General features: G+C 47.5%; 1 protein-coding gene across 5 annotated transcripts; it reads right to left on the reverse strand.

Moving 5' to 3' along the window:
• Positions 1 to 1,511: 1,511 nt before the first annotated feature.
• LOC144118861 (uncharacterized) lies at positions 1,512 to 27,007 on the reverse strand. Of its 5 annotated transcripts, none has more exons than XM_077651650.1 (7): positions 26,677 to 27,007; positions 21,486 to 21,586; positions 20,828 to 20,938; positions 11,391 to 11,549; positions 10,487 to 10,599; positions 9,869 to 9,937; positions 1,512 to 1,698 (listed from the first exon to the last, which is right to left on the reverse strand). In XM_077651650.1, the coding sequence occupies exons 2-7, from the start codon at positions 21,568 to 21,570 to the stop codon at positions 1,591 to 1,593; spliced, it is 645 nt and encodes a 214-aa protein (XP_077507776.1). In that variant the 5' UTR covers positions 21,571 to 21,586; positions 26,677 to 27,007; the 3' UTR covers positions 1,512 to 1,590. The 5 variants fall into 5 exon arrangements, with proteins under 5 accessions (XP_077507776.1, XP_077507774.1, XP_077507773.1 ...); XM_077651648.1 differs by having other exon boundaries at positions 10,487 to 10,593; positions 26,673 to 27,007; XM_077651647.1 differs by having other exon boundaries at positions 26,673 to 27,007.
• Positions 27,008 to 27,990: the final 983 nt, after the last annotated feature.

Below are 27,990 nucleotides of genomic sequence, written 5' to 3' on the forward strand. Positions count from 1 at the left end.
ATTATCAGATCGTATCAGGAAATCTGGGTGCAGGCGTCAAAGGTGCGATATAAATCACACTACACGTGTGTGGCTGGTCTGCAATGCAAAACATTCGGTTGTTGACGGCGTGTAGTGACAGGTGCGACAAGTATTTAGGCGCTGGTAATCGCGCAAACAAAGGCGGCAGAGAAATTCTTGGCACGTGCGTGTATAGGAAACACGGATGCTAAAAATTAATTTCTATTTTTATCCGATTCACTGCTACTCCCGGACTCCAGCATGTCAAGACGTCACAGTGCGTATTCACGCAAGTAGTACGTGGAAGCTGAGTTCGCAGCCAGTGGCTCCGTCTTGCACCTCACCTGAGCACATATACGCTGTCGCATCTAGCTTCCAAGGCAAACAAAACGCAGACGGTCGTGGCCTGGGCGCAACAACATAGCAAGCATGCAAAGTAGCAATGGCGATCTACACTGTGCATTTCGACCCCGCCGATTTCTTTTCGAGTATCACTGGCAGACCACTATTGTCACTGCCGTTAATTTTTGTGCCTGTATGGTTGTCTTTCACTTGCACGGTCGACGATCGAGTGTGACGCGGACAAGTAGTTGCGAATTGTCCGGACAGGAAGGGTGCGCAAGTAGCTAAGAGGAAATATGCAGACAAGAGTGACATTACGTTAACATGGCATCGAAGAGACGTGATTTGCAAATATAGAGTCTGGTCGACGTGTCGCTGACACAGCCTGCATCTTTCTACCTGATATAATGAACTTCGACAAATTCTCGTGCTTTTTCGGTTTTAACCCGGCCCAGTATCTTGACACCTCTTAGACGCTTGCACTTATGTGGCAAGCAATGCACCGGCGGGATAGACTGCGCTATGTTTTCAAATGGCAATTCCTGCAGCTTCTTCCGCTTACGTCTATTTCTCCCACTCCCACTATTTGGCCCACTCCTCGCCTTTCCGCGGCTTCCTTGTGAACGTCTTCTTCACTTCCTCCTCATCTCGTTTCCCCCCTTCCCAAGTCTCGGACGTGATCACGCGAGCACACATGCATCCACTGGGTTTCTTCTTCAATATGCGCTATCACCGTAATATATTCACCAGCTCCGCAGCCTTAAAACGAAAATTTGTAATTCAGAAGAAATCAGGAAGAACGAGGTCACTTGTGGCGGAGAGTGAGAAGATTACATACTTCCTACGCCCATATCTGCGAAAGAAAAAGCATTAAACGCGTATCTACGTGAAACGCGACTCACACGCTTTCATCGATTTCCCCATTACAGTGGCAACGGCACCTGCCACATCCATTACCCCCAGACTCATTACGTCCAGTTACAAAAGTTCTCCGCCGAATAGTAATTCCTCTCCACGTAATCATTGAGAATGCATTTGCTTAGTGGATACGTAGGTGAAACCCTTTCGGAAATAAACTTTGATTGTTTTTCACGCGTAAAGTATTATCTACCTAGGTCACATGCGCTGAAAAATGAGTAAATATATAAAAGCAGTACAGACATGCGGCATCGCTTTGGGAGAAGATATTTATTCCCAGCACCTATACTGACGACAGCTACGTCCACTGTAGTTCATGTTTTTCATGCATCAACTTGTAGCACACTTCGCTGGCAGAATATTTCTACATATGCCATTCACGCACGTGCCCAGGTAACAAGGTGTCCCCTGACCAATCTTCGTTCTTGTTGGATACGCCTGCAAGGCACGTAGTTTTGCGTCACTTTTCAGCAATTGTTGCCACATGCAGAGATAGACAGATAGATAAAGAGGAGGAGGGAAAGGCAGGGATGTTAACCAGAAAGGGGTTCCGGTTGGCTACCGTGCACTGGGGAAGAAAGATTAGAGGACTAAAAGGAGGAAGAGAGAAGGGAAAAAGGCACAACACACACACGCACAACGCTGTCACAATTTGTCACTCAATCCAGTCGCTCTCAAGAAGGCAAAGAGTGCCTTGTATGCCTTGAGGGCAGTCGACTGCTGTGGCCACGGACCGGGGATCATTTGCTCTGTTAATGGGCGAGGATCGAGGCGGTCCAGGGCACAACACAGTGTATGTCTTGCACTCGCAAATGCAGGGCACTCACAGAGAAGATGAGCGATGGTCTCCTCACAACCACAGCTCTCACAGGCAGGGCTGTCGGCCATCCCCATCCGGAAAGCATAGTAATTGGTAAATGCAACACCGATCCATAAACGGCATAGCAGTGTTGCGTCGCGACGTTCTAAGTTACGCGGAAGACGAAGGCGCAGTTCAGGGTCCAGTGCCTTGAGGCGGAGGTTGCAAAACTCTCCCGTGTTCCACTCTGAAAGTGTGAGCTCCAGCGCCAAAGGGCGAAGCCCACACGCAGCGTCAGGTCTCGATATTGGGATCCTCACTGGAAGTCCGTCGTTGTGAGCAGAACGCGCAGCCGCATCGGCCTGGTGATTACCGTTAATACCACAGTGTCCTGGCAGCCATTGAAAAATGATGTCATGACCTTTGGAAACGGTGCCGTGGTACAGTAGACGGATCTCAGCAACAAGTTGCTCCTGCGACCCGCAGCGTAGCGCAGCTTGCAGGGCTTGAAGGGCTGCTTTAGAGTCGGTGAAAACCGTCCAGTCATGTGGAGGTTCTTGACTGATGAACTCTACCGCAGCCCGTAAGGCTGCGAGTTCCGCGCCAGTTGAAGATGTTGGATGGGTCGTCTTCACTTTCATGAAGATGGATCTGGCCGGTATCACCACCGACCTCGCAGAACTGGTCGAGTGATCTGATCCATCTGTGTAAATATGTATGCGGTGACTGTGGTAAGAATGCAGGTGATTCAATGTCAGTTGTTTGAGAGCGGGCAGTGATACACCAGCTTTCTTTGTAATGCCAGGAATATAGCGGTGAACCCGAGGTTCATGAAGACTCCATAAGGGTGAGCTCGGTCTCGACCCAGGGGTGAACTGCGATGGAAGATATCCGCGATGGGCTTCAATGACTTTGGCGAATGCAGTACGCGGCCTAATTATTGGGAGTGTTGCGAGGTGATGACAGGGAACCCGTGTGAGGTGCCGAATATGTGTTCTCATGGTGTCAACAGCAATGTATGTAGTAACAGGATGTTCCCGGGCAACAAGAACAGTTGCTGCTGTTGATGCACATTTAGGCAGTCCAAGACAGATACGGAGAGCTTTCGCTTGCACACTTTGAAGAGTCTTGATATTTGTTTTTCTAATGGAACTGAATATCGGAAGACTGTACCGCATGTAGCCCAGAAATGGGGAACGGTACATTTGTAGCATCGAGCGCACTGATGCGCCCCAGGACTTTCCCCCGAGGAAGGAGAGGACGTGGACAATCGAAATTTGTCTCTTTCTCATGTCGTAGATATGTGGACTCCACGAGAGGTTCCTGTCGATAACAACACCAAGGAAACTGTGGCTTCTCTCATAGGGAATGGCTTCGCCATTGATGCGGATGGTGTAACGTGACATTATTTTGCGTGTGAACGCCACAAGTGAACATTTTTCAGTCGAAATGTTCAGGGCCTGCAAGCGAAGATAAGATGTCAATATCGATGCCGCTTTTTGAAGTCTTGCACGAACTTGAGGACGGGTCACCCCTGATGCCCAAATACAGATGTCGTCTGCATATACCGAGATCTGAGCAGATTGTGGCAATACGTCGACCAGGCCGATAAGAGCAAGGTTGAAGAGAACTGGGCTCAGCACTCCACCATGAGGGACTCCGCGCGAATTTCGGTGCAAGGACGTTGGTCCGTCCGCAGTCAGGACAAAAAACGACCTCTCTGATAAATAGCTGCGTATCCAGCTGAACGTGCGGCCTCCGATCTCAGCAGCTTCCATTGCGTCCAAAATGGTCTGATGCGTTACGTTGTCGTACGCGCCCTTGATATCCAAAAACAATGCCACGGTCAATCTTTTCAAACTTTTGCTGTGGTGCGCCGACGTTACAAGGTCAACCACGTTGTCGATAGAAGAGCGGCCCCGTCGGAACCCAGACATGAAGGTTGGATAAACCTGATATCGCTCCAAGTACCATTCCACACGTGTGAGAAGCATTCTTTCCATGACTTTGCCGACGCAGCTGGCGAGTGCAATTGGACGGTATGATGAAAGGTCGAGCGGTGATTTCCCCGGCTTAAGAAGTGGAACCAGACGACTGGTCTTCCAATCATGAGAAACTATGCCAGCAGTCCATGACTTGTTATAAGTGTCCAAAAGAGCCCGTCGAGCTTCTTGGCCAAGGTTGGCAAGTGCGGAGTACGTCACACCATCGGGCCCTGGTGATGATGACCTTCTACAACAAGCCAGCGCAGCATCAAGTTCTTCCATGGAGAATAGTGCATCCATCCGAGAATCCCGTGAGGGTGTAACATTGTTGCACTGCAGCGTTGCGCCTGTATTCGGAGGGCCTGTTATTCTTGCGCAGAAATCTTCAGCTACCTCAACCACACTGCGCCTTTGGTGGAGCGCTACGGATTTGAACGGGTAGCGCGGTTGAGGGTACGTGCGAAGACCCCGAATTACACTCCAAACGCGTGACAAAGGCTTCCGTGGATCAAGTGTTTGGCAAAATGTCCTCCATCGTTGTGTTTGCAGTGCCTGAATTCTGCGCTGAATCTTCTTCTGTATGCGCCTAGCATCTCTTAGGTCTAGGCGCGACTTAGTGCGTCGGTATCTGCGCTCTGCCCTGCTGCGTTGTGATCGCAGTCGCTGCAGTTCGAAGTCAAAATCGGTGTAGTTAGCGACAGGGTTAAAGGGGCAGGTGGCGTGTTCCATGGCCTCCTTAATTTTTTGTTCAAGACCGGTAGAGAAGCCCTCTGCGCAAGCAGCCTTCATAAGTAATTTAAAAACTGTACAGTCAATGCGCTGCCTACACGTGGCTGGGGAAAATGTGGAATCACCGGTAATAATCAGATAGGTTGGGATATGGTCGCTGCCATGGGTTTCTACATCCGAAAACCACCGGACGCTGTTGTTAAGGCACTTTGAAACGAAAGTCAAGTCCAAGCAGCTGCTATAAGTCACCCCTCGAATATAGGTCGGGCTTCCGTCATTCAGGCACCGGAGGTCATGGTCAGAGGCAAAGGACACAAGCTGTCTTCCCCTAACGTCCATCCTAACGCCTCCCCACATGGTGTGATGAGCATTGAAGTCACCCATAATAACCCACGGAGCAGGTGTAGCTGCCATCAAACCAATCAACCTTCTGGCGTCGAAACGACTTGATGGCGCCAAGTACACCGCCAGTAGCGTAAACGTCAGGTCACGGCTCTTCACTGTCAGGCAAACGTACTGATTGTCTTCGTTTAGAGGAACTGAATGTTGCACATATGTAAGTTCACGTCGAATGTAGACGATGACTTCGCTGGATCTGTTGCACGTGGGTGATGAAAATGCCTCATAACCGGATATTCGCAAAATTGCCGGGGTCTTCGGTTCAGAAATCACAAGAATGGGGAAGTGATTCTCTTAGACGCAGTGCCGTAAATCGGAAATCCGGGACTGGAGCCCACGAGCATTCCATTGGAAAATGAAAGCTTGCTTGACTTTCTTTTGAAAAGTTTGAAAAGGCAAGTCCGAAGGAGCCATGATGCCGTCTACTGTAAAGCCGCAAGAACTGGATGTAGCGCGTCCAGCACTTGAAGTACGCTATGTGCTGCTGGCGTGTGTAGGCTGGAAAGCAGAGCACGCATGGCATTCATTAGTGTCGTGAGCATTGCAATCACTTGCATATCTGCGCCATGGCCTTGATCGTGCCTGTTGGCTGGATCAGTCGTAGGCGCTGCACACTGCCCTGAGTGCGCCAACATCCCTGACGCAGTAGGCGTAGAAGGCTTTGGCAGTGGTGGCCAAGTTGCATCTGAGGCAGCAGGTCCAGCCTCACCAAGCGCTGGGCTCCATTGATTTGGTACGGTTTTTGGTGGAGGCAGACAGGCTGCAGTTGGGTTTGGGGCATTATTGTCAAATGTGACTGCTTTCTTTGACGACCTTCGGCGGCGCGAACGACGTCGTCGCACCTTTGCGGCGGCTTGTTTGTGCGTAGGATGGTCTCTCACCATTTGCTTCAGTACCGCCCGCTCGGTCTTTAGACGGGGGCAGTCTTTCGAGGAAGAGTCATGAGGGCGGTGGTCGTTGGAGCACGTCAAGGTAGTCGCGTGGCAAACATCACCACTGTGTGACTTGGAGCATCGTGGGCACATGATGGAGTTGATGTAGACGCTGCTCACGTGGCCTATCCTCATGCACTTCCTGCATTGAAGTGGCTTAGGCACAAAAGGTCGAACTGGATGACGAAAGTTCCCAACCTTCACGTACGATGGTATGCAGTCACCCTTGAAGGTCAGCTTGATGCATGGAGATCTGCCTAACCGCTGAACTTGAATGATGGAAATGCCGTCGGTTGCCGGCTTGATCAACATGAGTAAATCTGCATCACAGATGGCGATATCGACGTTGTAGATTACGCCAGACGTAGTGCCGCTGTCCTGGAGAATAAGGGGGCGTACACTGATGTTGCCGAGTTTTGTGATTGCGGTTAAATTCTCTAGTGAACTTCGCTCCACCACATCAATGGCAATGACGTTTTTGAACGGGTTGATTCTGACATCTTTTATGCCTCCCGGTACAAGGCTCTCCAGATAAACAGAGATTGCTTGCCTGTTCAGTAGGTTCAAGTTGTCCGTTGAGTTAAACGGCACAAACAAGGCTGTATGCGCTGAGGAACTTCGCGCCGTGATGATCGTTGGCGTTCTTGATGAGGACACCGTTGACGTGCTCGATGAGGACGATTCGGCTTGTCTACGCAGTCTGCGCTTGGCCTTCTTGCCAACAACCGGTATGAAACCGTCGTCGGCCGAGGACGAGGAGTCTTCACTTGGCACCGAGTACACAACAGTGTCCTGGCTGCTCGAGTCACTCTGGCGGTGCAGGCGCTTCCTCTGGGCGGCTGCTGCCGACCCACCGGGTTCCAATAGAGGCACAACAGCCTCCACCACCATCGCCGTGGCAAAAAGGAAGCGGCGCCTCTCTGATTATAGCACAAATTACCAAAAAACTGCACAGACGTGAAGGCACCGTTCTGATACCCATGCAGAGATAGGTTTGGTTTACGGTTTATGGGGGTTTAACGTCCCAAACCGACTCAGGCTATGAGAGACGCCGTAGTGAAGGGCTCCGGAAATTTCGACCACCTGGGGTTCTTTAACGTGCACTGACATCACACAGCACACGGGCCTCTAGAATTTCACCTCAATCGAAATTCCACCTCCGCGGCGAGGGTCGAACCCGCGTCTTTCGGGCCAGCAGCCGAGCGCCATAACCACTCAGCCACCGCGGCGGCTTGCATGCAGAGATAGCAAAAGGCTTGCGCACATTCAGCCAACTATTAATGTCAACTAAGAGGAATTCCGAAACACAAAAAGGGACTTGGAGGCACTTGTAGAAACCCGCCGCGGTGGCTGAGTGGTTAGGGCGCTCGGCTACTGATCCGGAGTACAGGGGTTCGAACCCGACCGCGGCGGCCGCGTTTCGATGATGACGAAACGCAAAGGCGCCCGTGTACTGTGCGATGTCAGTGCACGTTAAAGATCTCATGGTGGTCGAAATTATTCCGGAGCCCTCCACTATGGCACCTCTTTCTTCCTTTCTTGTCTGAGTCCCTCCTTTATCCCTTTCCTTATGGCGCCATTAAGGTGTCCGCCGAGATGTGACACAGATACTGCACCATTTCCTTTCTCCAACAGCCAGTTTTCCATTTCCAGTTGCAGAAAGTTAATTGCGGCCTGTTAGCTGCCTGAAACTTTTAAACTAATTTAGCCAGGCCAACGACAAAACATAGAGTAGAACCTCTGTAGAAATCTGCAAGTTGTCAAAAGTGCAGTAAAGTTGGAAGTCACCGACCTGAAGTTACTTTCTCTCCAAGATTAACATTCACTTATATCTTTGAGACTGGTGCAGCACAAACTGTCAGCCAGCACTGAAGAAAGCTTGTATATCGACGTTGGCTCAATCCCCATTAAACATCGATTGTCAATAGCTGTGTAAAAGGGTTGCTGTTTACAAACAAGAATCCCAAGGTAATATTTGTTACCTCCAATAGTTTTAGGCTACTACAAGGTCATCACCATTAGCCCACTTCCTCAAATAACAGCAAAAGGGCCACTCCGAATGACTTCCAGTTGCCGCACTGTCACAGCATATTGTTTAGCCAACCTTACCGTTCCTTCATCCTCCTCCTTTCCCCTTTGGTATGTTGTGTCTGCTTGGTACTCCGTTCCTTGCGTAGGTTATGCGCATACGTTACGCTTTTACGTTTTACGTTATGCGTTTTCAGTTATGTGCATTTCTAGTTTTTTTCTCCTAACTTCAGCTTGTCTTTACTAGTTCACGTATCCTCCCCTTGATCTCACGACGTACTGTCTATGGTTTTCTTGTTAATGGCTCAAAGCGCAAATCTCAGCCTAATTCTAAGCCGTTTATTATCATCCAAAAGTAAGCTTTTAGATGAGTGCCGGCAAGGCACGTAGGTGTTTTAATTTCCTATCCAGAGATATGAGCAAGCTACTTTTAATAACGCAGATGTCGCAACCCCGGGTACCTCGACGTATTGTTCTTGTTTCTGCTGGCTTCTTTCTCATCACCGCCCGATTTAGATAAATTGCAGTCCCTAAGTACACCTTCTGCCCGTTTATTTCTCATAATCTTTTGCTCATCCGCCAAATGATTACCCGCTATTTTCGTTTTATTCTTATCGTCTTTAAACGCACTTTTGCGATTTTTCTGTCCTAATACTCAGTAATTCTCTGTAATTAATACTAATAGTTTATTCAACGCACAACGTCATCAGGATGCCAAGTCATGCCCATGTTATCTCTTTACCACTGTCCCACGTGGGCACGGGTCCCTTCCCAACCGTTCGAGGTACTTTTTAAAGATCTCTGTTCGGCTTATCGAAGATTTTTGTACGCAGCGCCTTTATGATACCTATGTGTCCTCTCCATCAAAAGCCATTTAGTAGTTTATGAAAGCCTAATTCAAAGGCGAGCTGTGTTGTGCACATTTCTCATGACCTCGTTAACCGATAAATATGATTAATCTCTCAGTTTCTTCTAAAATATAGATGCTCCTTGGGGTGTTGGAATATCAAGTTTCCTTGCGTCTGTTGTATTATAACAATGCTTCTGCTGCGAATATGTGCATACACTAAGGATAGCTTATTGTAATGGCACCATCTAGGGCAGAAAAAAGACGCAATTACAGTTGCAGTTACAGGTACCTTGCAATGCAAGCTGCTCATTCCTTCTTTAGTGTGGTGATGATTACAGTTAATCACCTTGAAATTATTTCCAAAAAAGCTACACTGCCTGGGCAAATATGAAAGTCAAGCAAAAGTATGCTTCTCATCCACTCGTCACTTAGCTCCAGCGTAATGCTTAGCTCATCGTCTACAAACACAGTGAAACAATTTTGTGACTGTTTTGTAGTTTTTTGTAGCCCTTATTCGTGACGTGGATAGGAATTAGATGTGTCAACTGGCCTTAAAGAGAGTCATGAATTTCTTTTGCAGCATAATATGCGCCAGGTTAGGGTTCACCCATGAGCAACTGGGAAATATGTATGTGAGTAAGTGCTTTGCAATATTTGCTGCACGTGCACCATAATCAAGCTTCGAACCCGAAAGTACCATAGAGGCTTCAATAACGTCTGCCTGCATCTCTTCTTTTTCTGATGCGTTACAGCCTAGCAGAGGAAAACCTTGATGCTTCATTTAAATGTTTTTTCTATATCAAAAAAAGCATTTGCAGTTAAGTGGCTAAAAGAACTTTTTTCGCCACAGATGCTTAGTAGATATAGAAACAAATAGTACACCAACCAGGCATCTTGCACCGTTTCGGATTACCTCGCCCGCACGGGTCTTGCAGTCGAGAGACCAATATTTATTCTGAAAACATTAAAAAAGTTGTATGAACTTTAGACAGTACCCGTGTCCATCACAAGCAAAAGAGAAAAAAACGACTATCAACTAGGTGTAGTACTTCTTTCCTGCAGTGTGATTGCAGATGGTCCCAGACAACGTGCCTCTAGGCATTTTTATCAAAAGATTTCAGTCTTCGACCCCGAGAGTGCCCCTAATTCCAGTCTCTGATTCTGGGGCTCTTGTCTTTAATAATTTCGCTGGCTGTGTGACGCAATCACACGTGATATTAGTAAACTGGAAATGAAACTGAAACTGCATGAATGTTGTAACCAATAGGTGGCGAAATGCCCTCCAAAACAAACGCCTAACGATTTCGATCGAGTTGTCTTTAGGCCCATTTAGGCCCAGACTTGCGATACCTGCTTGTGTTAAACACGAGGAGGTCCAAAGTTATATCTCATAGCTTGAAGCGTTCCCTGTCGATATGAACCATATTTATTAGAATACAGAACCTTGGTTACGGCTGAAAACAAAAAGGGCAGTGAACAAGAAATATTCAATAACTCGACGCACCCATCTGGGTAAATAAGGTAGCTCCTCCTGGGTTTCTTCCTTTTTCTCATTTACGTTCACGTTTTCTTTAGAGTTTCCGCTTTCTTTACCCTGAGAGCCATCTGCTCCTGCAGCTGCAAAATAAAGAACAACAGTAGACAGGATATACAGGACAGCACCAGTACAAAAAATATATGCAGAATCATAACAGTCGTTTATCAATGAGCTTCCTGTTTTGTCATTTTATTCCACACTTTCACTAGCAAAGATAGAGGAGCAATCTGGCCTAGTTTTACTTTTTTACTCATCGAGCGTGGAGGCTTTTGCCACATTTGCGTAAGTAAACAAAATTTCGTAACACGGGTACTTCACCCATGATCCGTACTGAATTGAAAAGAAGGTCTACCTTCTAGTGTTGAGCTCTCATGTTGAAAAGTCAGCTTGATCATGCGAATATGAAATTTCTCAACCGCTTTCCTTCATTTACGGATATACAGAGAATACGAAGTTCCCTGTGAACACAAACTTTTCTCCACATACATATCTTATCTTCCATTATCCATTATCTTCTTGAGGGCAAAAGCAACAATTTATTCCCCCGAAGTGGGCATGTAGCATTCTTATTTGAGGCCAACAACATATATGCATTACTTTAAAGTTCTACGTGGAAAAAAGTAACCAAATCCAGTTTTTAGTGTGTGTGCGGTCAAAACTTGCGATTTGAACTACTACAAATGGCGCTTGACGGGAACTTTACCAACGAATAATTCCAATGGGTGTGATGCAGCTGTGCAAGCTGAAAAAAAATTTCCTTACTACGATTTCCTGATATTACTGCCGGCTTTTGTAGCACTGTCTATGCCATTAAAATGCCTCCGTAAGCTATCTATTTGCTACCTTCACACTCATGCCACAGATTACGCACGTTGTGTAGTCGGTGGTTGTTCCGGTTTTTTTGTCGGCTCCTGTGTTTCGCTATCTGCTTCTTTTAGCACTTCTTCCGGGTCTTTGGCGCACGGGTTCAACCACGCATTCCATCCTGCACACCTGACTGCTGGGCACCACTCGTTTACGCAGGACTCTTCTGCGGAGAAAAAAAAATGAAATGGCGAGCCCAGGTATGTTGTTGTCGCTGTTAATGCATATTCACGCAATGTGGTTGGTTCATGGGATTTATTGTCTCATAGCGACTTAAGCTATGAGGGACGCAATTCGTGCAATGTCACACACATACATTCATGGGCCACTTGAGCACTTGTGTACTTGTATGCAGCCCAGGCAGCCAATCAATGCACAGTGCGTATAACATGTTTAAAATTTTGGACATCAACCCTGCACTCTTGACAGGGTGCTGTTGGGGACGAGGGGTCCTTGAGTGAGCTGACTCTTTCAGCACCGCAGGTCCCTTCTCCGAATGACGTTGTCGGACTTGGTTATGAAGGAAACTGTACAGGGGGTTTATTTTACATTATTTACAAGATTTTGGAACCCATTGGAGGGTGATGGGGGAAGGTCGGAGGATCTGAGAAGATCTGAGGATGATCGAGGATTCCTCTCTCACGGCACTCGTCGTCCGGTTTAAAAAGGGTACGGTCCCCAGGATTCCCCAGGTCCGAGAATGTCTTCGCCAGGTTGGGCGTGGCCTGACTTGCGCTGCCGTACTCACACACACACACACACAGCACTTCACATAGGGACGCGCCCCGTCACATGCCTCGCCGGAGAAAGAGGGTGCCGCTGGACAATCGCCCCCCCTTCCCACCAGAGAGAGTGTTGTCTTCGCCAGTATAGCTGGCTGGGAGCTGCAGTCGTGGCTGGGAGCTGCAGCGACTACGTCCGAAGCTAAGTGTTTTTGGTATTTACACTTGTATACATGCTGTCGGGCGGTAGTTTTAAACCGAGTTAAGGGTAGGGAGGCCAGCGGAGGTGTGTGAGAATAATTTTTAGCGGGTTTTTACGTTGCGCAGGGTCGAGGGCTATCGGCATAGGAATTTTGGCGGGCTTTCACAAGGCGTAGCCGGCCGGACGATGGGTCGGCAAGCTAGGAAAGTTAAGGAGGACGAGGACGGGGAGTTAGTACAGTGCCAGGAGTGCGACCGTTGGTGTTACTTAGATGAGACTGGGTTCGGGAGCTTAGCCGAGGCGGATGAGGCTAACTTCGTGTGTAAGATGTGCAAGCGGTTTGGGGACGCCGTTCATGTGTTAAAAGGGGAATGGGAAGCTGGGTTTAATGCACTTAATGCGGACTGGCAGGTCGAACGAGAGGCACGGATTAAGCTGGAAGCTCAGGTCGCCGATTTGATTAAAAAGGAGGAGAATAATGCCGCCCTGTTGAAGCGAATGGTGGGCGAGATTAAAGAAGAGCGGGAAAAGCGGATCCAGCTAGAAAAACAGGTTGAAGCGCTCAGGTCGCGGCCGGCTGGGCACCCCAGTTCGGAGAAGTGTCAGGCGGGGGACGAGGCTCGTCAATCGTACAGTGCTGTAGTGCAGCGAGCATTGAGTGAGAAAAATGAGAACGAAATGAAAAAGGTTAAAGCGGGCATGGAAACTCGCGACAATAGCGTACAGCGGCAGGAGAGGCAGCTAGAGCGATCCGGAGGCCAACAGATGGAATTAGGAAGCGAACGTTTGGGGCGCAGGAGAGTTCTGGTGGTCGGGGACTCGAACGTAGCGAGGGTTGAGGGAGGCGTTCTGACGGCAGTGAAGGCAGACAGGCGGGTGCAGGTGGAGGCTCAGTCGGGAAAGTGCATGGTTGATGCAATGGCCAGAGTCCGGGAGGTGGTGGTGAGCAGCATGGATGGCGAACACCTTGTGGTCATCCATGCTGGTCTCAATGATGTACTGCAGGGGAGGAGCCAGAATCTTGAGACGCAGTTGGAGGTGGGGATGCGTAGGCTTAGAGAGGCCTCTGAGAGTGTGCATGTGACCATATGCACAATCCCAGAGGTCCAGAGACAGGCTCGCGAAACGGAAAGGAGGGTCGTGGAGACTAATCGGGTAATTAGGCTATTGAGTCGACGACTAAGATACGAGGTGATGGAGGTGAACAGGGAAGTGTACGAGGTTAGGCCCCACCCTTTTGCACAGGATGGCATCCACTACGGTGGTGCCACTGGCAAGAAGGTGGGTAGTAGGATAGGTCGCCAGGCAACAGCTTTTTTGGGGGGACCCAGAGCTCTGAAGGAACCAGTGTAGAGAAGGAAGAATTAAGATCAAACGGACAGTGGAACCATAGGCGAAGAAAGAGACGCAAGCGCCAGGGCCAAGTTAATTCAGATATAGGTTTCATTAACATGCAAGGTGGCAGGAATAGACTGAAATGGGAGGAAATAGAAGAACAGTTAAGACAGGAGGAATTAATGGTATATGGTTTGGCGGAAACACATCTTAGAGACATGGAGCAACCACCCTGTAACCCAGACTACGCATGGGAATATTGCAACAGAACAGAGGGCAGCAGAAAGGGAGGTGGAATTGGGGCATTCATTCATAAAAGTATGAATTTTCAAAGGGTTAGAATGGGATGCAGGGAACATTTATGGCTAAAAGGAACAGTTGCAGGCAAGCTAACACTCCTTGGCTTTGTATACCTGTGGACAGGGGTCAATGCCAAAGAGGAAAACAGGAAAATGTTAGAATGTATTGCAAGCGACATTGATGAGCTAGGAGGACAGGGCGAGATAATTATATTAGGTGACATGAATGCACACATAGAAGACCTGGATGGGTACACGGATTCGACAGGAAGCATGCTGCAGGACATGTGTGACAGGCATGATTTAGTTGTATGCAACAGCACCGAGAAGTGTGAAGGGCTCATAACATGGGAGGCGGGGAGTCTGCACTCGACGATAGATTATGCACTAATGTCACAGAGGATGTATAACAGATTAGGGGTAATGAGCATAGATGAAGATGGTTCCAGAAGTCTAGGTAGTGACCACAAGCGTATCAAGTTGAGCTTCAGAGGAAAAAGCAATGTAGGACTGAAGCAAGATGAACAATCAGGGGGAAATTTTTACTCAGAAAAGCAATTGGAAGTAGCAGCCAAAAGAATCGAGAAAGTAATTTTTGAGGATAGTGAAACAGAATGGACTTATACCAAATTAACTCGATTACTGGAGCTAGAGCTAGCTAAGGTGCGAGTAAAGTTAAAAGGGAAAAGATGCAAACCCAAGAGTTGGTGGGATGAGGAGGTCAAGAGGGCAATAGAAAAGCGCAAGGAAGCATCCAGAGAACACAGATATTCCAAGAAGAGGGGGGAACCAAAACCCGAAGTAGACAGAAAATGGGATACCTTCATAAAGTGTAGAAGGGACGCATCCTATTTGATTAATGAGAAAATTAGAAGAAAGGGTGCCCAATGGATGTCAAAAGTAAATAAAAAGGATAGAAAAGCAGCCCAAAAATTCTGGAAACATCTAAATGCAATGAGTAATAAAACTAGGCTAGAACAAAGGTTTATTGTTACAGATGAGGGTATTCGACTAGAAGGGGATGAAGCAATAAAACACATAGGAACAAGGATGACGGAAAAATTTTCAGCAAAGCACGTGGTACATAGTTTATCGAAGGAGGATAGACCGGTTACAGCAATAGCTTCACTTGAGCAAGGAGAGTGGGAAAGGGCAGAGAAGAAGGTTCCTAGTGGCACATCAACAGGACCAGATGGTATCCCGATTATGTTGATAAAGAAGTTAGGACCAAAATCCAAGCAAACATTAATACAGGTAGTGAACAAAATGATAGTGGATGAGAAAGTCCCCGATGAATGGCGATTAAGTAGAATGAGCATGATATATAAGGGAAAGGGGGACAAAGCAGACGTAAGTAACTATCGCCCCATAACAGTGACATCTGTGGTTTACAGGGTGGTGATGCAAATTATAAAGGATAGACTGCAGGCTTGGGTGGAGAACGAGGGGGTGTTAGGGGAACTACAGAATGGGTTCCGGAAACAAAGGAGGTTGGAGGACAATCTATTTTCATTGACACAGTGTATACAAATTGCGGAAAAGGAACATAGGCCCTTATTGCTAGCATTTCTGGATATTAGGGGAGCCTATGACAACGTTACTCAGGAGCATTTGTGGGACATATTGGGCACATTGGATGTAGAAAATGGAGTAATTAATCTTTTAAAAGATATATATAGAGGTAACAGAGTGCTCATAAAATGGGGAAAAAATGTATCAGGGCCTGTAGAGATACAGCGGGGGCTTAGACAAGGATGTCCTCTGTCCCCTTTGTTGTTCATGTTGTACCTGCAAGGTTTGGAAGCCAAGCTAGAGGGGAGTGGACTAGGCTTCAACCTATCTTTTTTCAAGCAAGGGGAATTGATTAAGCAGACATTACCGGGACTAATATACGCGGACGATATAGTGATAATGGCTGACAACAAGGAAGACCTGCAGAAGTTGTTAGACATATGCAGTACAGAGGGAGATAGATTAGGCTTCAAGTATAGTAAGGAAAAATCTGCAGTCATGATATTTAATGAAGAGGGCGGCGAGCATAGAATACAGGAGTTCGTGCTAAAAGTAGTGAATGAGTACAAGTATCTTGGGGTGTGGATAAATAACAGTGTTGAGTATCTGACAGAGCATGAAAAATATGTAATGAATAAAGCTAGTAGGAATGCAGCTGTCATGAAAAATAGGGCACTGTGGAATTACAATAGGTATGAGGTAGTAAGAGGGATCTGGAAAGGGGTGATGGTCCCTAGCCTGACCTTCGGGAATGCGGTCCTGTGTATGAGGCCAGATGTTCAAGCAAGGCTGGAAATTAGGCAACGGGGAGTAGGGAGGTTAGCTTTGGGAGCACATGGCAATACACCAAATCAGGGGGTACAGGGGGATATGGGATGGGCGTCTTTCGAGAGCAGAGAGGCTAGCAGTAAGATAGCATATGAGGAACGATTGAGAAGGATGGAGGAAAAGCGGTGGGCTAGGAAAGTTTTCAGATACCTGTATATAAAGAATGTTGACACGAAATGGAGAAAGCGAACTAGAAAATTGACAAGCAAATATCTAGACAGCAGTAAGGGGGCAAATCAGCATTTATCGGTTAAGAAAAAGGTTAAAGGAACAGAGAGAGCGTTGTGGAAAACAGGGATGCTGACGAAATCGGCACTGGAAACATACCGGACCTTTAAACAGGAAATTGTCAAAGAAAATATCTATGATAATTCTAGGGGAAGTTCTTTGCTGTTTGAGGCCAGGACTGGAGTTTTGCGGACTAAGACGTATAGAGTCAGGTACCAGGAGATAGACACTTTGTGCATTGCGTGCGGAGAGGAGGAGGAAACGGCTGAACACTTGATACTTTTCTGTAAAGGGCTTCACCCTACAGTGGAAGGCAGCGGGGCTGACTTACCCAAGGCATTGGGGTTTAGGGATAGTGAGGGGAAAGTGGATTTTAAGAGGTTAGAAGTAACCAAGCAAAGGTTATCTGATTGGTGGCTAAAAGCAAGACAGGAGTAAAATTTCACAAGACATGGCTAGGTGGCTTGAGCCACCGCCCGATGTAAAGGGTTCAGCCGTATCCACCCATCCATCCATCCATCCATCCATCCGAACGACAGTTCTCACGTTCCAGCCGGTCACGTCTTCCGGGAAGTCCGAATAGGTGAGACGCCGGCGAGCAGGCATAGTTGAAGGGGTGCTCCGGGCCGCACGATCTTCCGCGAACAATGTTGTTTTCAAACGGCAGTGGAATCCTCCGTCTCGAATCCAATAAACCTCGCGAGGACCGAGCGTGGGAACCAAAATGCCTATCGCCGTGCAGTGACCCCGGTTGCAGGTGTCCCGGCCGAATACGCAGCTGAATCAGACCACCGGCTGTCACCAGAAACCTTACAGTGCCAACTAATCATACAAAGTTACAGCGAGATACAATATCGCATTCACAAATAATATTGATTTACAACACATAAATAAAGAACACAGAGAGAAAAGGCTAACAGGCGCAAGGAAATGGCTGCTCCATATATTTTATTTTAATACAAAATTTTCTAAATTTTCACTACGCTTCCAAATAAGGTTAGCAGCAACAGTGACGGGCACGATATCATGTAACGCGAAGCTGAAAAATGCGAAGCTGAAAGTAGCAGGCGTAAACGATGGGTGTTCGCCATAGTAACCACTCGGAGGGGGGCTTACCATGGAAGGAAAACGATACGGCTAGAGCGAAGGAATCTTTACTGGGATGATCAGTACCGTGGAAGAAGGAGGCTATAGAGAGAGCGTTGGAATGCGTAAATATAGACGGATAACTACGGTAATCACCCGGAATACACGACGGGTGGTTACCGTGTTTCAAGAATGGTAAGATGAGAGCGTAAGGAACAACTGGAGATTGATTTCCACGGGAACCACCTGGACGGCAGTTACCGCGGCAGCGGGAGGCTACGGCCAGTGCAAGGAATGAGCATCATCATCAGCGTGACTACACCCACTGCAGGGCAAAGGCCTCTCCCATGTCTCTCCAATTAACCCTGTCCTTTGCAGCTGCGCCCACCCTATGCCTGCTAACTTCTTAATCTCCACCGCCCACCGAACTTTCTGTCGCCCCCTGCTACGCTTGCCTTTTCTTGGAATCGACTCCGTTACTCTTAAGGGCCAGAGCAGGTATCTTGTCTTCGCATCACATGCCCTGTCCAATCCCATTTCTTCCTCTTGATTTCGACTAGTACGTCATTAACCCGCGTTTGTTCCCTCACCCACACTGCCTGCTTCCTGTACCTTAACGTTACACCCATGATTTTTCTTTCCGTGGCTCACTGCGGTGGTTACCGTGGCAGGAGGAGGGATAGTGTGGCAAGTGCTTAGGAATGCAGCGCGGTTTGTCCGCGACGGCTGCTGAAAAACGTTCCGCCTGAGAAGAGGGTCAGAGGTGGTGGCGCCTCCCACCTAAAGCTCTTGGCTGCAGAGGACCGCTAGAAGAACCACGATGGGTGGAAAGCCAGAAAATTTGGCAGAGACACTTAAGGGTGCTTAGGTTTAGCAATGCGAAAGCATTGCTTGTCTCTGGGTGCATTCTTTACGCATAAGGTTTGTATGCAGATTAAAGTTATTTTTTACGAGTTTAAATTGGCTATGCAAAAGGCCTCAAACATTCGGACGCTCTCGCTGCCCGGCGATGAGGTTAGCCGATTTTGCATGTCGTGGCGTGTGCTGACAGTTTGTTTGCAGTGGCGCGATGTACTACGTCACCCACACACTCACTCGAGTATATAACACCACTCTTAACTTTGCGCGACAGATGGTTGCGTCATAATTCTTTATGAATGCTGGGAAAATAAACGCCGCACTGAGGTGGGTCAGTAGCGAGTATATACAGACGAACGACATGCTTAGGATTCTCTGAAGTGGCAGTGCTCGGCTTGCTGTGTGCGTCATACGGCCGCTTGATGACGTCACCCTATTTTTCTTGCTATCGGTGGGATTTTTTTTTTACCACCTGCGAGTACAGGCACACACACACACACACGCCACCGGCTTTTCCTCGTAATGGGACCAGTTATGCTTTCGCAATAAAATAAATATGAAATTGTTTCCGTCTTTTCTACCTCAATATATTGTGAAATACAAATTCCTCAACACTCATCGCTGAATCTCTCATTTCACCGTGGTAACCATTCTGTGAGTTTTTTTTTCCCATTGATTTATCAGATGGACATGGGTTACCAAGCGTCTCACCAATGCTTCCTGCTACAGACTAAATGAACTGCCCAGAAGCTATGAAAGTGACAGGAGCTCCAAAACTAGTCAGTCGTTCACTTCTTAGGGGTAGAACATACCAAGCTTTCTCGGACATTAACAAGTGGGGCCGTCTGTCAGCTGCGAGTAGCGAACACCGTGTAACTCAGTACGAATATTGTCGTATGAAAATGTTAAGAAACAACAGAGTACGGTAAGATGCTTCTTGAGCAGGCTCATACTGATGCCCTACCTTTCATCGACGCTGCAAAGCCTCACTTGTAAAATGCTTCCTGCGCTTAGAAAATCAATAGGCTCTACCAATCAGTAAAAAATTCCAAGGCATCTTTGAATGTTCAGTCACATGCAGTGCGTGGCGGTAGCCACGCAATCCAAAAGCGTTAGTCCAGAATTTCAGGGCTTCTGGACTCAACAGCGAGATTGCTGCTTTATATAACCGTTTAGGATCTCCTGTCGCGCAGGGCAAAAGTGGGTCCAGGAGGGGCGAACGAGGTCATTTTTTTTGCGTTCACTTATTCTTGCGCGAGTCAGTTTTCCGGCGGAGTAGGAACACTGCAAAGGCCTAAACGGCTTTGCATGATACGTTTACTTTGTCTATCGTTAGTTAGTCACTATGGCTCCGGAGGTATAAAACCAAACCATCGCCTGGACACGCAGAAGACGCGCACCCGTTTTTTCTTGCCATTTTATACCATAAACATTTGAATTAAAGTAGTCAAAACGACAGTTTTTTTTTTTTGCTCCCTGACAAAAAGAAAAGCAACTTGCGAGTTGCCCGCTGGCTTGCAACAATTTTGCGCTCCTGTGAAAATGTTGCACCGTAACCGCTACAGAAAAGCGTAGTTGACTTCCTTCTTCCCTATACTATCAAACACTTCCATTATTCACAGTACGGCATGCTAGTTTATGTCCTGCAACTGATATTTATGGTGCTTCGTGGCGGAAACTGCAAGTTATCTGGCCTGGTCGCACGCAGGACATTTCTCTTTTTAGTTGATATATCTTCATGTGTTTGTGCCCATATATCGCATTTGTCTCTACTCGCAGCCCCTTTTAGAGCGTTATCTCTACTTAAGCGTCACGCGTTTAAAGGCAAATCGTAACCCAATGGCTGCCGTGGTAACCGAGGTGGTTGCATAATGAAATAAAATAGCAGACTACAGCCTGATGCCCGAGCAACACGACTAAAAAGAAAGTACATTGATCCTGTATATGCATCCTTGTCTGGAAGGAGTCAAAGTAGGTCCACTTAGTGCCGACATTCGGTAAAATTTGTGGGCCAACCGTTTTCCGCAGAAAGTTCCAGATGATGCCATACGATTCATCATTTTTTCAGCACACACTTACTAGTTAAGTTAGAGCCTTGCTCGGGCAGGGATTCGAACCGGCGACCTAAGTGCCCCTAATTCCAAGTTTTAAAGAATCTTCATATGAACAATGCGGCTCAGCCGTTTGTCGCACAGTGTTCGGGATGATGGCATAGGATTTCGCGTTTCGTGCAGCATATATTTACTATTTAAGTTCGAGTCTAGTTGGTGCCAGGGATTCGAACCGGCGTTCTATGTTAGTTGTGTTAACGCTCGATATTCGATCGCTGCCTCATCGTCGGATTATTTTTTTACTTGACTAGCTGTCTGCTCACCTTTTGCTCCGGGAGGCTCTTCGGGGTCTGCAGCGGTTTCATCAATCCACTTATTCCATTCGCCGTTCCTGACAGCTGGGCACCAATCTTTTGTACAGGATTGCCGGCACTCTGCAAAAGGTCACACAGCACATCCGAGTTCACGTAAAAGCAAAGCGCACTGCCAATGACTGGTGTTTAAATTCATGTATTCAAGAATAAGAGCACTTCCAGCCGCTAAAGACCGAACGGACGGCTCTCTTACGCACTAGACTGACCCATGTTCTTATCTCTGATGGACACCTCAGCTGGTTCTTTCAACCGAACCTTTCCCAAGCATATTCAGGGCACAATGGCAACAGCGTGCTAACGTTGACTATCCCGTAAAGATCCTCACCTGCGGATTTGTGCATTGTTGATGAGGGTGATGTTTACATGGTGTGCGTCCTTTCCTCTTCGGGCTTCGCGGACTGCCGACTTTACTAACCAAATTAGCGCCGTTTGACTGATGAAAAACTCAGGCTACAAGTTTCATATGATTCTGGGAGAGCAAAAGCTTGTTCAAGCGCTTTCAAAGCTTAGATAAGGTATAGAGCATGCTTTTTGGCCACACCTTTGAGTTTATGTTGTCGTCTGTTTTCCCCAGAAGTAGAAAAGGCCAATGAACATATGAACTCACCTTTTCCGTAAGAAGAGGTCGATATTGAGATTATTAGAAAGATGGCACCATATAAAATATTTACGCCACTTCTCGTTATTGGCATGATCGTAATTTTTTCACTGGAAGGGGAAGAAAAACACCATCTAAAGGTGTTATATTCGAAGACAAAGAAGTGTTATCATCAACAAACGAAATCCGTTGTCAATCCCCCACCTTGGGTAAGTACCATCGCTTTTGAGGCAGCAACAACAGCAAACGAAATGCATCCTGAGAACCGTTGAAATAAATATCGAACTTTCCTCCTATCTATGATCTCAGTAAATTTAACGGAACCAAAGCCCCGTATTTACAAGGAAAGGCCTAAAAATGGGGAACCGGTAACAAAAACATTAATCTGAATCTTCGCATACCAAGCAATTCTGGGGAAAAGCATTTTTGAGTGAGAAACCGTTTAGGAACGCCATTTTTTCATATAATGGATTTCACTATAACAATCAATATATCCACACGTCACCCGACGGCAGTCTTGTATTTTTTTTTCTATTCACGTCTTTCTATCGCCAAAAGCTTTCTCCATTGGTTTTCTATTTCAGTCTTAACTGTTCGATGCAATCGACAGAACCATTTTAAAAGAAATATTTTGCTACATCTCAGAATAATGGGCCATTAACTCTAATATTTCTGTGACTGTGTCTTACAATTTTTCAATTTTCCAAATTTTTACCCGAAAAAGCTGGGCATGAATCTGCGCTCAACTATGATGATTGCAAATTCTACACTTTGGCGCACGTTTCTTTTTGCATACGAAATTATTAGTTTGTTCAATTTCTTCATACTGTGTGCGTTCAAACGAAGAAAAGAAAGCCTTACGACAGATATAAAACGTTTTGCAATTTTAAAGGATTCTGGAAGTTGATGTTCGCCAAGGCAGCTTAAAAGTCATCTTAGCTAAGCCAAACTGCGCTCGACTCACAGGCGCAGCTTAGCGCAAGCCTAAGATGACTCTCAATATTATTGGAGAGCTCAACTCAATTTACATGCCGCAGTAGTTGCTGGCGTCTATGAAATAACATTGAATGAGTTTCAACCATTCGTGTTCGACCTCATCCATGTCGACGACGGCTTCAGCGCTTTCAAAACTGTCGAGGCATGATCACACGTGACGTTATGGGATCTAGTTAACAATTCTGTGCAACAGAAAACATGCCGGCACCCTTGTTTACAGCATGGGTGGTGTCTGTTTTGAAACACCCGCTAAAGGCAGCGGACCTCTTCTCGTACAGGCCAGTTCGCTGCCCTCGTTCGTCTCAAAGCTAAGAGAAAGAGAATAATTTGCAATGGCAGCCCAGATGGGCAGAGTCGAACCGTTACCCGCTACCATGTATGACTGGGTTCCGTTCCTCTCTCAACGCACAAAACAAAACTTTAGATTTGGTAAGTCATATCTAGCGCCAGGGAAAAGATCCCTCTATCCTTGTCTCATGTATGGACGTGTCGAAGGCGTTTGACTGTGTCGAACAAGAAGCCATTATTTTTCAGCGACAACGCATGAAACCGACAGAGCACATTTTTCCTTCGTTCGTACTATGTCTGTGACCGTAGGGTGACGTGCGTACTGTAAAGACATTTGGAAGCACTAAGGTCCGGCTTAGAAAAGCGCATCAAAGAAGTGTGCTATACCCGCGTTTGTTAAGCATCGCTATGGCTGCTCTGCCAGACATTTTACCGTGTGATCGTACGCCCCTGCGAATGTCAGTTTACACTGACGGCAGCGGCGCGTGGACATCAAGTTATAAGCATAAGATTCTGTGGTCAAGCTGATGGCTGTGCCTGCAAATTTAGAGAATCTGGTGGACGCGATGGCCTAGGAATGCAAGTAACCAAGGTTCGTCAGGCGATCCATGCGATGTTTCGGGGCGTCATGCTTGACTCATGTCTGACCTGGAAGACGGCTGTGGACAACATCGTTTTTTCAGCTGAGACCTGGGGCAGAGGTCCTTCTACAATCCTAAAACTACAGTCAGCTATCGGGAGCAGCAGGATTCTCTAAACACTGCCTTTTATGACGCCTTCAAGCAGCCAGTATAAACGGCTTAAGATTACCAACAGCAAGGGCCTGAAAAGAGTGTTGGGAGTCTTGAAAGAAGCCCATTTCCTTACGTAGCGTCTGCACGCCTCCGAAGGCAGCTTCTACATTAGTCCGTTTTCGTGGGACAGGTCAGGGCCTGCTCTGTCGACTACAAACGAGGACGAAATGCCGCCTCATTGCTGCTCTTCACACCATCTACATAGTAAGTTGTTCTTCCTTCAACCGCGTACTTCAACCAGGTGGCTTTCTTTAACGTGTCCTGACATCATAGAATCTGGAGTTTGCGATTCAGATTAGACCCGCAACTTTGCGCTCAGCAGCGAAACACCATAGCTACTAAGCCACCACAGTCTGTAGTGACGCCGGTTTAAGCGACCAGGCAGAGCTGAAAATCACAGCGTCCTTGATGACCAGTCGGTAACTTTTCGTGGTGCCAGAAGCCACATCATCGCGCCATCTTCCAAGGCACTGCCGTTTGGACAGGTAATGCCTAGTGCTGTGAACATGTCGGAAAGCACCACAGCGGAGGCGTGCTTTGAAGGATGCGCTGACAAGTCATCCTTCATTGGTGTTCCGCAGCTCTGTGACCACGCCTTCCCGCCTACTTCTACCTATCTACGGATGTGGCGCAGCATTTCTTCTCTTTTCATCTTGCGGCACTAAACCCAGAACGAAAGGTAACGTAATCTCGGCGACATGCACAAAACTACGTTGTGCACCTGCATTGAGAGCGAAACGCCAACTCCACGCAGAAATCCAGCTGTATGAGCTATAGCGGCAAAACTTCTGCACTTCTTTTTTTATGACATCCTAGAAACCTGTGTTTTCATGGCTGCGTCTACCGAAAACTATTTTCACGAGTATCTTCTTGGAGCCATTTGCAGCGCTAGCTGATGGGGACTACTGAAAGCGCCGTACATTTTTTCTTGGCGGCTTGCTTTCCTCACATAATTTTCAAACTTAGATGATCTCTGAGGGCATCTATTGTAAGCACAACACGAAGGCATCAACAGTAGCACGGAATAATTTCAAAACATATTTCACCATCTATATGAGTACGCTTATCTTGTGCCAAACAGCCAGTGCAAGTGCGGCAGGTTGTAGAATGTAGATCAGTTTTTACAGCTTAGCTAATAAAAAGGCAGTTTTATTAGGTATTCATAGTAAGAACACGCCGCTGATAATTAACTCGTCTTATATATCCAAATCTATTTATAACAGCGATTTATTTGAGTTTCTGGAGTACTGGAAGAACCGCCTGCCCTTGAATCGGGAAGAACGCAGACAAAGGGAGTAAATAAAGAGCTGCGTATGCGAATGCGCAGCGATTTAAGCTAAATCCAATTCTTTTCGACCACCTCCAGAAGACAGACCAGTTGGTACTCAAGTAGTAGTAAAAGGTATCAGCAGAGCACCTCACCAGCTGAAAACTCTCAGCAATGCATGTCCGGCTTATTACTATTTCATCAATCATCTCTTGATACAATCAGTTCCAGAAGCTGAGAAAAAGTAAGGAGCCCCTTCACCTTTTCCTCAAAATCAAAGCTTACTTACGTCGTCAGTCATCTGGCCGCCGACAGGTTTCTTGAAAGGAACAAGTCTGAAACAACTGTGTAAATACAGAGGTTATATGTGTTTGCTTTTGTGGCTTAAAGGGGCTCTCAAGCACCTTCCGAAGAGAGTACATAAACTCGCTCAATCACTACATTCTCTCATCATGAGCACCTGAGCCAAATAATACACGTCCACACGCTGCAGAAAACCCACAGTCGAGCAGGAAAGTCTGCGAGTACTTTATGGCTACTTTTTCATGCTCGCGCCCTCTTCCGTCACATCACTAGCCGCATATGCTACGCCACACCATTCCTAAACATCAGATCGGACGAAAAGCAGAAAATAGACGCACTCATCAGACGATGCGTGAAGAGGGCTCTGGGACTCCCCATCTCGACCTCTACTGAACGCCTCCTCGAAATGGGTGTGCACAATAATTGGACGGAGCTAGCGGAGGCTGTGCGCATGACACAACTGGAAAGATTAAGCAAATCTACCACGGGCAGAACCATCCTTGGCTGGGTGGGGCTGCAGTCAGACAGGGGGACATGCCAACACGCGGACATTCCACGAGGATGCCGCGAACACATAACAGTGCCCCCGCTACCTAAAAACATGCACCCCACATACAACGGGGAGAGGAGACGGAAGAGGGCCGAGACTCTCGCAAAAAAACGCGGACAAAATAGGGCCGAAAGGAGTCGCCTACGTGGACGTGGCTAGCGGAAAAAGTTGGGGGCGGCGGTGGCTGCGGTCGTTGACGGCCGCGGCGTACCCGTCGCCGCCGCTTCCGTTAGAAGTCGAAACATAGACACGGCCGAAGAAGTTGCAATAGCGCTCGCTTGCGTTGGCACGGAAGCCAGTACGATCATTAGCGACAGCAAAACAGCTGTCTGGAACTTTGGAAAAGGGAGGGTCTCGAAGGAGGCAGTCAAAATCTTGGAAAAGGGAAAACTCGATAGAGGAGTTCGAATAATTTGGACCCCCGCGCACGAATCCGTCCCCGGCAACGAGGCGGCGCACGAGCTAGCCCGAGCACTCTACTTCCGGGCAGCCGCAGAGCCGCCTGGTTGCGAAGGGATGGACGAGAGGCTGCAGACATACAAAGAGATCATAGAGCACTATAGACTTGGTAGATGGTCCCTGCCACGACCGGACCGAGCGCTAACAAACAGGGAGGCAGTCGCATGGCGGCGCCTGCAAGCTGGGAACTTCCCGAACCCCGTCTGGCTCTACCACACGCAAGTGGAGGAAAGAGCCGACGATAAATGCGCGACATGTGGAAACAGGGGTACTTTAGACCACATAATCTGGCAATGCCCTGGTTCCCCGGGCGCCAAGGAGAACATAAGAAGTAGAGAAGCCTGGGAACTGATGCTGCGAAGCGAGTCCCTCGCCCACCAGCAGCAAGCCATCCGCCTGGCGGCTAAAGCCGCGAAGAAACACTGTCGCTTCGCCTGTCTTTAGTCGCGGAGACCCCGGCCCCCGTTCTCTAGGCCTGCGTGCCGGGGATGGGGAGTAGGGGGTCTCCTACATCGGTGGAAAATAAAGTTCTTACTCACTCACTCATGGCCGCGGCCAGTCAGCCGCTCCGGCGGGTCAGGAAGCTCCACCTCCCGGAGAATTCCCGCGCGCGTCGGTAGCCGGCGGAAGAGCCTCGGTGTTTTAGCCAGTAAAAAGTGACGAGATGAGAGGGAAAGGCGCGAAGGCGCTGATATTCAACGTTTGACTACAGATGATTCAGCTTCAAAAACGTATTTTATAAAATTCTTGATGGAGGATAAGAATGAAGCGGCGTCCTTTGGCATCCTAGGAATACCGCCTTTTTATTGAAAGCTCCTGTCAGAGCCTTTCTAACCAAATAGACCAACTGTCAGCTGGACAAGACGAGCTGTTCTGAAATCTAGACACCACATGAATATTCTCAAGTAGCACAAAATGAATGCATGAGCATATATCTTCATGACATTTTGTTGAATACATTAAATCTGGCTTTAACATATGTGGTATGATCTTTTCTGTGGTATGCAAATGCGCTTCGGTTTTCCTGTTTGCAAATCCTAGCTGACTGCTTGCTCCACAATTGTAAATCAGAGAGAATCATCACAAGTGCGAATCAGTGTGCAGAGTAGCCGAAGACTGCCACGCGAAATAGCACGACAAAATGACGGCAGCGTCAAAGATTTTAGACAGCGTGTACCTACATGCATTGCGGCGTTTCCGCTTTCTGTCCATTCACTGTGGTCCTGAATAGTGAAAGAATTCTTTTTGCTATCGCTCGGTAAACCAAAAGCATTTTCCCGGGCCACGGTTTTATCATAATTTGGCCTCGAGCCGAAGCAAGCCAGGGCTGGTTAGGAGTGCGTATGTAATGAATTATCAGCGCACCTGGCGCAGTAAGCAATGAGCAGGACTGTAGGGACTCCCCTCACGATGCTTTCCCGGTATAGTCATATATTATAGTTATTTCTAGGCTGTACTCCAGACCGTTGCACCCCATGGGGTGATCGAGTGAAAAACGGCATCTTTACCAGGAATGTACCTGCTTTTCCCAAGTAACGAGGCAATTGGGTTTTGTTCTCAGCCATATAGTGGTGTTCTTACGGCATCCTTAAAAACTAAAAGGTATCGATAGGTGAGAATAAGGTTCTTACTTGCCTTACACCTAGAGCTTGAAGTATGCCATAAATACGCGCCGCTCCATGGGTAAGAAACAATCCTTGTAGTGTGGTTGCTTTCGGCACAGACGGCACTTTTATTGCGAAAGCAATTTAGCCGCACTCTCAGGTTTTCAGCGGTGTATGTCTGTGTGAATCCTCTGAGTTGCAAGTGTAACTTGCTCACTGGACTTTTTAATCGTGCTTTGAGGAGGCAGTGCTG

Source organism: Amblyomma americanum, chromosome 2, assembly GCF_052857255.1.
Source record: "Amblyomma americanum isolate KBUSLIRL-KWMA chromosome 2, ASM5285725v1, whole genome shotgun sequence".
NCBI classification, from domain to species: Eukaryota; Metazoa; Arthropoda; class Arachnida; order Ixodida; family Ixodidae; genus Amblyomma; species Amblyomma americanum.